The sequence below is a fragment of the Lolium perenne genome, chromosome 4 (genome assembly GCF_019359855.2).
Source record: "Lolium perenne isolate Kyuss_39 chromosome 4, Kyuss_2.0, whole genome shotgun sequence".
Classification (NCBI taxonomy): Eukaryota; Viridiplantae; Streptophyta; class Magnoliopsida; order Poales; family Poaceae; genus Lolium; species Lolium perenne.
This window is the reverse complement of record NC_067247.2, coordinates 355,327,186-355,337,438: the sequence shown is the minus strand read 5'-3', so window position 1 is coordinate 355,337,438 and position 10,253 is coordinate 355,327,186. Positions and strand designations below refer to the sequence as shown.

Here is a 10,253-nt window from a genome sequence, read left to right as displayed (position 1 = left end):
GTTGCAAAGATTTGAGGTGGTTTAGTTTAAGAATCTCTTAATACGGAGGCTCAAAGTGGGTAAGATGATATAAATGGTAGATTTGACCATTATCTCATGTGAGCTCAATTTGATTTCAAATTTGATTTGATTTGAGTTTCTTTGATTAAAAGTGTTATTAAGTGTTTAGTAACATTCTACAAGCAATGGCACAAACGAAATTGGCCTAGGTCAAGGTTTTGCAAAATGGCCATAAACACATGTATGTGTTGATTTGGATTTTTCTCATTTTTCTTCTTTTCTTTTTCCTTGCTTCACTTAGGCATGGTTTAGTGTTTATTTAGTGTTAGATTGAGTTTGGTAAAGGTTTCAAACCATTTGGGTAAGGTATAAGGGCATAGGTCAAGATTTGTCATTATGGCTAGTGCCACATATGCCTCTATGCATATTTTTCTTTTTCTTTTTATTTCACCTTAGATTTAGTTGGTAAATGATAGGTTGGGTTTTTTGAGGTTTTTCAAACCATCTAGCAAGGTAGAACATGGCATAGTTGATTATTTGCAAAACAATAGCCATAGGCTTACATAGGCCTATTCTTTTTAATTTAATTTTTTTTATTTTGTTTTATCTTGGATGGTGAAATGAAGAGTGAGGTTTAGGGTTTTGGAACATTTGATAAGCATAACAACAATCATCATGGCAATAACACAAGGATTAACTATGAGCACTATGCATAGCCATTGATTTAATAAAAGTTTTTGTTGGTTCTCATTTTTGGAAAAAGGAAATTCATTTTCTTCTTTGTTTGAAAATTTGGGATGTTACAACTGGTTTCCTCATTTTCCAATGTTTTATTTGTGTCAACCATGGTTCAAACTATGTATTAGTTTGTGTAAACCATGTTCCCAATTATGTATTAGTTTGTGTAAAACCATGTTTCAATACATAATATTTGGAACTATGTTTAAATGGAGTAGAGGAAAAAAATAAATGCGTCGCCCCGCTGGAGCAGCCCCAGACGCAAACGGACGCGCGGACAAAAACGGTCATTTTAGCGTCCGCGGCGCGACGCAAACGGACGCTCGCGGACATTAAAATACGTCGCGCTGCTGGAGATGCCCTTAGAGATAAAAGGAGATATTTCATATCCAACCGGCGACCTAACCACAATGCTAGAACCATAGAGCCCTACAAACAAGTTAAAGTTTTACTGGAGCCAAATTTGTATACCTTCATTTCCCAACAAGGCAACACCTAAGACTTCACACTAATGACACTGAAAGCTATTTTTCTTAAGAGTGGATGGATATACTTAAAGACAAGAATGCTTCTACAATATCTGTAACCTGTTCTCGTGGGGTGTGTTGGAGATACCAAGATTCACGGAAGGTGTTTCGGACCATGAAAAACATCCTCTATACATGACCATTTGGTTCTTCGGCTCTATTTGTTTCCAAGACTTGCATCCATAGAAAAACATCGATTTTATTCAGCATGTAGTTTTCTCAAAATTAAATCAACCTTCATATGGTATTTAAAATTAAAATTAATTGGAGTAGCAAACCATAAAGTACCTCATTTAGCGATTCCAGGAAAGGCGAGGAGTGGTCAATCTGCTACCTTTGTTTGGTTGGTGCTGGCCTGTGTAACTTGCCACTTTGCCAGTGCCAAAAATTCATCCGAGCAAGATTTAGAACAATAGACAAAAAAAAGGCTTGAAGGAAGTAGACCAAAAAACCAAGGCCCCCCAAAAGTGTATATTAACTCTTCCAAATCAGTATAACAATGATGCACGCGATATATATGTGACACATATGCACGGGCATGGAGTTTCAACAACACCTCCTGTAAAAAATAAGCTATGCTTAGAATATTCAGAAAAAAGTAACAGTGTCATCTTGTTCTTAGAAAACCTGAAAGTTATATTTTTTTCAAAGCAATCTACATCAACAGAAATATGAAAACAGAGGAGAAATAGCTAGCAAGAAAACAAAATCTAGATACAACAGAATCCAATTCCTAGTTGCAGGCATATTCGAAGTATATATCATTACTCAGGTTGAAATGTAAACCACAACGTGAACAATGTTATTTTCACGGGCAATAAAATGTACGCAGCAACTCAAGTATTTTTTGCATAATAATTGCACTGACATAATTTCGTGAGCCTAGTTTGCATAAACATATGTTGGCTCTTCCTGCAGCACACAAAATTGACAATAGCCTTTCTTTTGCTAGTTATGATGTCCTAAATCATGGTCTATCTAGATGAGTATGTAAGGCAATAAGCTTGACAATTGACATGATTTACCCCTCACTTCTATTATCCCTATGTGAAGTAGTGTTATACCAAGCTCTCTCAACCAAAACAGAGTGAATTTTTCCTTCCCGCATCTCCATCTTTCGAGGTCAAATCCAGAGTGGTCGCGCAGTAACATTACACACATAATCATCAGGAAGGGGTAGGTTCGTGGTATCAGAGCACATGAGAACATATTAGTCATTATGAACATCTCGCCCTATATCAATCAAATGGAACCGTATTGACAAAACAATTATGGTATTTTTCTCAGGTAAGTAGTGAGCCCTCTGCACCTATACTCTGGCACAATTCAACGCATCTAAAAGTTCAATGCTTACAGTATAGTAGCACCCTTGCTCGAGGAAAAAAAATCACAATGCTAAAACTAATTCCTCTCCTTCTCCGTGCCATGATAATTGAAACGTGACGTGTAGGTTTGTTTGAACCGCGGATCTGGTTCTGTGTTAGCATCAGTTCAAATCTTTTGTGTAGGCAGCATCGTTGTGTTCCTGCAGGATAGAGCAGTCCAGGCCGCCTGGCTTGCCCTGACCCTGAGCGGGCTTTTGCAACAGGGGAGAACCTCGCCGACAGAGTGGGAGGCCAGGGCAGGTGCGCTCGTGGCGGCATGCTTCGGGGCTGTGGAGTTGCGCTCTTGACCAAGAGAGCCTCGCCGGAAGAGTGGGAGGCCAGAGAGGCGCGCTTGCGGCGGCATGCTTCGTGGTTGTGAAGTCGAAGATCAGTAGATGATTAACCGGTGGGTCGGTCATGCTCCTGCCTCAAACGCTGCAAGGTCGATGTCAAACGCTAGAGGACCGATAGAGGCACGCGTAGACTCTGGACATGCTGCGTGCGCTAGCGATAAATACAACGAGCGGACCTTATGGCGCCCGTTCCCTATCCAGACCGAGCGATCTGCTGGAGATTCGCACATCCAGACCTACGCGCGCTGGCGGTTGACCCCTACCTCCGGGCGGATACACCTAGCCCACATAGCTTCCCGTCCTTCCGCGTCGGCGAGATACACGTCGACGAGGTGGTGCTCGCTGTCCTTGCTCTTTGCCGTGAGTACGGCGGCGACATGGACAGGGTGCAAGCGGGACCTGATGCGGAGGCCCGCATATTTTCCGCATGAGCCCGCAGCTAATTAGTGGGCCACCTGCGGCAGGCCCATATTTCTGGCATGCGTACGCGAAGACCGCTTGGGCCGCTTGTTTCCTCCCTCTCTTTGGAGATAAATACATCAATGGTCACTGGACTTAGACCCATTGCTCGCTTTCATCACCATACTCAGAGATACGCAATTTACGGTCACCGAAGACATGAGGTTGCATCGTACACGGTCACTGGAGTAGGTAGAGCGCCGTATTTGCTGACGTGGCAGGGTGTCGACCCCACATGTCAGGCCTCAACCATCAATATAGACTATTTTCATATAGTAATAAAAGAAAGGGCCAAATTGCAAAGATGAAAGGGAATGCATCCAACCGCCGGTGCCTTGCCGTGCGCCGCCTGCCCCGTCGTGTCCCCGGTTGGGCCCGTCCCCCATCTCTCTTGGTCGAGAACCGGTGGCGGCGGCCGCGCGCCCTCGCCCCATCCCCGTCCGCGGGTGATGCACGGATGCGACGTGGCCACGCTCCTCTCCTTCCTCTTCCTCGTGCATGTCCAGGGAAAGGCGCTGGCCAAATCGAGGACGAATCTCGCCCAAATCGAGTCTTGGCGAGAGAGCACGGTACTCCGGCGAGCTATACATCACCGTCCCCCACTACCGGACGTGTTCCCCCTCCTGGAAGAGGTCCATCCCGGTGAAGTTGTTGTCCAAGAGCCGGCCTCGGTGTTGACAAGCACGGCGTCCATGAACGTCCCTGCGCACGCGGAGACGCACGCCGTGCGGGCGGCTGCAGACGACCGCGACAAGACCTGTGGAGGGAGGACGGCCCTAGCGCGCGCGGCCAAGGGCCTGCCAGCGGCGCGCGCCGCCGTGGACCCTGCCGGCGGCGGGCGTGTGTGGATGCGAGGACGGCCCTGAAGCGCGCGGCGGAGGGCCTGCCGGTGGCGCGCGAGCCGCACTGGGGAGAGGTGGCGAGGTGCTAGGGAGGTCGGAGTAGACCTTGCGCGGCGGGGCATCGTGGGAAGAGACGACAGCCGCGCATCCCTGCTGCAGCCTCCCGGGGAACTGTTTGGCGGTGCCCCCGCATTGCCCCTGCATTTCGAGACGGCGGCGCGCCCGCACTGCCCTGCATTCTCGAGACGGCGGTGCCCCTGCCCTGCATCCAGGTGGAGGAAGACCTCGTCGTCTCCAAGCCCACAACAGGGGAAGTGGCACGCGCATGGACTCGCGAGCGTCGATTGTGGAGCGCGGCGGTGTCCCTGTGCCCTCTCCCTTTTTCCTGGGAGCCCGCAGCAGCTCATGCGATGGGCGTAGCGGCACGAAGGAGGGATCCCGGCGACCGGAGGAGCGACGAGGAGGAGGACGGCAGCGGGGAGGGGCATCCAGGATTTTATTTTATTTTGGTGTTTTTAGGTGGGTGATTTGGGGAGGGGCTGTACTGGAGAAGAAAATAAAAATTTTGGGGATATTTGCAAAATGAAATCTGGCTGAGACCTGACAGATGTGTCCACCACTTGCCACGTTTGCAAAATACAACGTTCTACCGCGGGGAGTGACCGTTTACGAACAACTCGCTGTATTCGGTGACCGTAAATCGCGTATCTCTAAGTACGGTGATTAAGGCGAGCAAAGGGTCTAAGTCCAGTGACCATTGATGTATTTATCTCCTCTCTTTGCCAGCAGTTCCTTCGCTGTTAGCTAGCTCCGTTGAGCAAAGGATTTGGTTTCTGTACCGAATTGAGCTAGCTTGGTTGAGCAAAAAACTTGCATCAATCTGTACCCAAGTCACATACGCCCATTACCACTCAAAAGACTTGGTTTGTAGTCACATCAAACTTTATCAATGTTACAGAAATAAAACATTTTTAAAAATATGAAATCAACTAGTTACACAGGTCACCATGAGGTGCACATGACGCCATTAACTTTCATCACAGAAACCAAGTGTTAAAAAAGTTCCATTCCATGGATCGCAGTCAAGTCCGTACATACATTTGCTACACATCACTCCAAGTACACAATCTGAATCATGCAAATATAGAGGGTCATGGTTCATAACAGCAGTGTGGCCGGATCGATGATGTCTGGCTGAACTGATGTTCTTGAACTTCGCTTGTATTTCTTCAAGATCTTAACATAATCTCGGCATCCTTGTTTTGAACGCGTAGATGTTGCTTCTCCAACTCAACTGGGACTGAACTAATAGCACAAATAAATAAATAAACAAATATACTCCAGGATTCAGTCCATGCTTGAGAAGAGGAGTGGAACCTTACCAGAAAACTATAAACACCGACTGCGATATACTGATACAAGTCTTTCCCAAGAAATGGAGACAAGAAAGCATAGAGTGCTATACACAGCAAGAAGAACACTGTTATAGCAACCACCTGCCAAAAAAAAAACACGATTCAAAGTTTCAAACTCATCCTTCCGTATGAGACAAGACCAAATAGCTTGCAGTGGCACCAAGCCACCAACATAGGAAGATGTGTAAACCCAATCAAGAGGATTTTCATAAATAATGAGCATTTTAATAGAATACTTATTTTTTACGTAAAGATATCCACGCTTGCTGAGATTTTGCAGGTCTTTGGTAAACGACAAGACGATACCCATTGGAAGGTCTCCCTAAAAATTAAGACAAGCAATTAAACTAGGGATTAACATGTGTTTGAAATGATCAGATCATTAACTAAGTAAAACCAAATTAGCCAAAAAAAAAAAAAGGGAACCTTGCTATTTCTCTGTGTGAAGCTTGCCCTCTCCCAGTTGAATCTGAGATGCCTATTAAACAAAGAGAACTATGTATTATTTTAGACTGCCAATAATGCCTATTAAACATGTGTTTGAAACAAAGAGAAATCATTATTCATAAAAGTTCTGTAGCTCATAGAAACAATCAAGAAAACAATATCCTAGCAAACTTTGGGATATAATTTATATAGCCTAAAAGAACAAAGTAGTCACATCTTCCTATCCTTAAAACCAACTTTGATACTACTGAAATAGCAGAAAATTGTATCAGGTCAGAAATTTCAGCTGGAGCACAAGATGCAGCAATCGGGAGGAGTGACATATGGTAACATAATTCATGTTTGAATGAGCTGGAGCACAACATACAGTAACAGCACTCCTCTCTAGATAATGGTTCCAGTTGTACGGATATGTACAGAGCCAACAGTTAAATAAGTTTTTAAAAACCTGATTATTGATATCTACAGAGGCATGGCTAATTTGTCCAGATTGTATCATATGCATGTGCTAGTTACACTGAACAATGCCTGTATAAACTGAGATGAACTACAGAAAAAGTCTGCAATTTTTCGATACCTTGATGATGGTGGGGACGAGGGAGCTCCCGTTAGGCTCCTTGCGCTGCGGCTGCTTCCCGCCGCCCGCGTCTGTGCGCATCTGGGCATCACCGCCGCCGTCCTTGCCACACTCTGGTTCGCCTGAGCCGGAGGAGGAATGGCGGCCATGGTGGCCGTGGTGGCGCTCCAGTGGCGGAGCCGAACGAGGAAGAACTGTGGTGGCTCGGGTGTCGTTGGCTCGCTGCGATATGCGGCATCTGCGGGCCGGCCCGCATACGCCGTTTTTTCTATAAAAAAATCCGTGGGTGGCAGCAGATGCATTTAACTGGGCCCAAATCGCGGCGCCGCAGACGGCCCGCTGCCGCTTGCAGCCTGACATGGACCTGCCCGCCCCCCCCCCCCCCCCGCCCCCCACCAAGCCCATGCCACCACACAGAATCTTTCCACTCGCACTCGCACTCTGCCTAGGAAACTAGGGTTTTGATACTGCTCTGGCGATCGGCGGCGATCGACGTCGAGGCAGTGGCTGATCCCGGATCCGAGCGAGTTTCTTCCCGTGGGCGAAGGTTTCTACTCGGGTTGACGAGTTCAACTGCCCGGCCTTGGTAGTTTCCATCAACCTAGGGTTTTGAGGCTGGATCAGGTATGGCGGCGGAAGGAAGCACGAGTCAGAAGGGGAACGAGCGATCGATCGAAGAACTGCTGAAGAGTCTCAACCTTAAGGGAGAGGATATTGAAGGGGTCTTCGTGAAAAGAGCGAGGTGGACTCGCTGAAGGAGGGCACGCGGTGGATGGCAGTGATGCGCCTCCTCACATCAAAGCCTTTCAGCACTCAATCATTGAAGAAGACGATGAGTTTCGCATGGGCACCAGCCCAGGAGGTAACCTTCCGCGATCTAGAGGAGAATAAATTCATGGTCCAGGCCAATTGCCTGGGAGATTGAAGGAAGATCACTGAGCAAGGCCCATGGATTTTTCGAGATCATGGACTGCTTGTTGAGAAATACGACAGAAGTTGTAGGGCTACGGCAGTGGAGCTGAATAGGATACACGCGTGGGTGCAGATACACGATGTACCAGAGATGTATCGCAAGAAGCAAATGATCACAAATCTGGCTGTGAACATTGGGGAAGTTATCGCTGTTGACATGAATATCTCAGGCGGTGAACTAGGTGATTTTGTGAGAGTTCGAGTATGGCTAGATGTGCGCAGAAGCTTGACGCGTTTTGTGTCCTTTAAGCCAGAAGGAGATGTACCTATGATTATGCGGGTGAAAGATGAGAAGATCCCACGTTTCTGCGATGTATGTGGACTACTGGGACACGAAAAAGAGGAGTGTGGATGGGGGTCCATGACCCGTGCAAGGAGGGCTATGGGAAGTGGCTGCTGGCCGATACGCCATGGAACAGGTCGCAACTGCATGGAACAGCTGGACAGCGTGCGTGGCGGGAGAAGAAGGACATGAATGAAGAAAATGCTGGTGGTAGAGGACGTGGTCGAGAAGGCTGGGGTGGAAGAAGGATGGGGGGACGTGAGGGAGGTAGAGGACGTGGAGGCTCTGGCTCTTCAGAGACCCGCAAGAGGACATCAACTGAGGCTCTTCTAACAGAAGGCAGTCCGGTTAAAGGGGGAGGCAAGGAGAAGAAGGTGAATGCACCACTTTTGCTGCAGTGGAAGGAGCCAGGGGTGATAATTACTAAACAACCTGCAGCGCAGGGTAAGCTTGACCTGGAGAAGGCCAATGAAAAGGAGTATCTGCCTAGGGCGGGGACACCTCCTCCTCCGCCATCATCAAGGGAGCAGAAGAGATCCAGGAAGCACTCAACACCGAAGAAGAGCGTGATAGCTGAGGCAACCTCCGGCTCGGGGGATCGCCAGTCGCAATGAGTGTTCTGGGTTTAAACTATCGCGGCCTAGGTGGGGCGGCGGCAGTGAGAGATCTCCGTCTTCTGGCGGAGAGACATACTCCTGCTATCCTCTTTGTCGTCGAGACTCAACTGCAAAGGGATAGGGTGGAGGGTTTAGCAAGATCTCTGGGTTTTGATAATAGTTTTGCTGTTAGTAGCTCCGGTAGGAGTGGTGGTATTGGCATTTTTTGGAACAATTCAATAAAGTTTGAAATTTTATCGTACTCTCAATATCATCTAGATGGAGTTGTAACTGAAGAGGGAAAAGACCCCTGGAGGCTTACTGTGGTGTATGGGGAGGCCCAGGTTAATGAACGGCATAAAACCTGGGACATGTTGAAATTTATCCGCTCGTCGACTGACCTCCCATGGTTGTGTATGGGGGATTTCAATGAGGTCCTGCACCGTGATGAACACGTGGGAGTTAGCGAGCGAAGCTGGAGTCAAATACTGGGTTTTAGAGACGCAATGGATATCTGTGGCCTCTGCGATCTGGGTTTTAAGGGAGTGCCATGGACTTTCGAGAAAAAAGTGGCAGGTGGAGATTACTGCCGCGTGCGTCTTGATCGTGCCCTGGCCTCTTCTTCTTGGTGTGCACTCTTCCCTGAAGCGGAGGTGCACCATCTGCCGAGCTATGCAACATCTGACCACTTACCCATATTACTAGAGTGCACACCCCGGCAAGTCCAGAAATGGAGTGGGAATCTGTTCTGGTATGAGGTTATGTGGGAGTCGCATGAGGGTTTCCCTGAGCATCTTGCAGGTTCTTGGAATGCTTCGGAGAAGAGTCGGAACATGGCTGAGCTGAAGAGCAAGCTACAGAGCGTGTCTCACAACCTGTCAACATGGGGTAGGGAGACTTTTGGAAGCGTCCGCCTTCAAATTCGCACGCTACAGAGAGACTTGGCCATCTTAAGGAGCCAACCGGGCAGGGTTGGGCCATCGATGGAGGAGAAGGAAACAGTTGCCGAACTGGAGGAGGTTTTACAGCGCGAAGAGATAATGTGGAGACAAAGATCACAGATTCAGTGGCTAGCGGAAGGTGATAAGAACACAAGATTCTTTCATATGTGTGCAAGCCAGAGGAAGAAAAAGAACCGCATTGCAGCGCTGGCAAGGGCCGATGGGACTCCTACGTCAAATGAGAAGGAGATGGGAGCTCTAGCAAATGGCTTTTATAAGCAGCTATATACCTCTGAAGGAGTTTCGGCTATGGAGGAGGTCCTCAATTGTGTGCCTACAAGGGTAGATCGGGAGATGAAAAGGGCATTGGATGCATCTTTCCAAGCCAAAGAGGTTAAAGAGGCCCTTTTTGAGATGTACCCGACCAAGGCGCCGGGGCCCGATGGTTTTCCAGCACACTTTTTTTTCAGCGAAACTGGGATGTGTGTGGAGAGGAAGTAACATCGGCTGTGATGCGTGTCCTGACAGGCAATGATAGTCCGGAGTGTATCAATAAAACATACATTGTGCTAATACCAAAGGTGAAGGATACAAAGCAGTTGGGGCAATTTCTCCCTCTAAGCCTCTGTAACGTTATATATAAAATAGCCTCAAAGGTGGTGGCGAATAGAATGAAGGTTATTTTGCCACAGATCATATCTGAGGAGCAATCAGCGTTTGTCCCTGGACGGCTGATAAC

At 47.7% G+C, this 10,253-nt stretch overlaps 1 protein-coding gene across 1 annotated transcript; it reads left to right on the top strand.

Moving 5' to 3' along the window:
* Nucleotides 1–9,079: 9,079 nt before the first annotated feature.
* LOC139830277 (uncharacterized) lies at nucleotides 9,080–10,015 on the top strand. Its single transcript, XM_071818285.1, has one exon. It carries the CDS (start codon nucleotides 9,080–9,082, stop codon nucleotides 10,013–10,015), a length of 936 nt encoding a protein of 311 aa, XP_071674386.1.
* The last annotated feature ends 238 nt before the right edge of the window (nucleotides 10,016–10,253 follow it).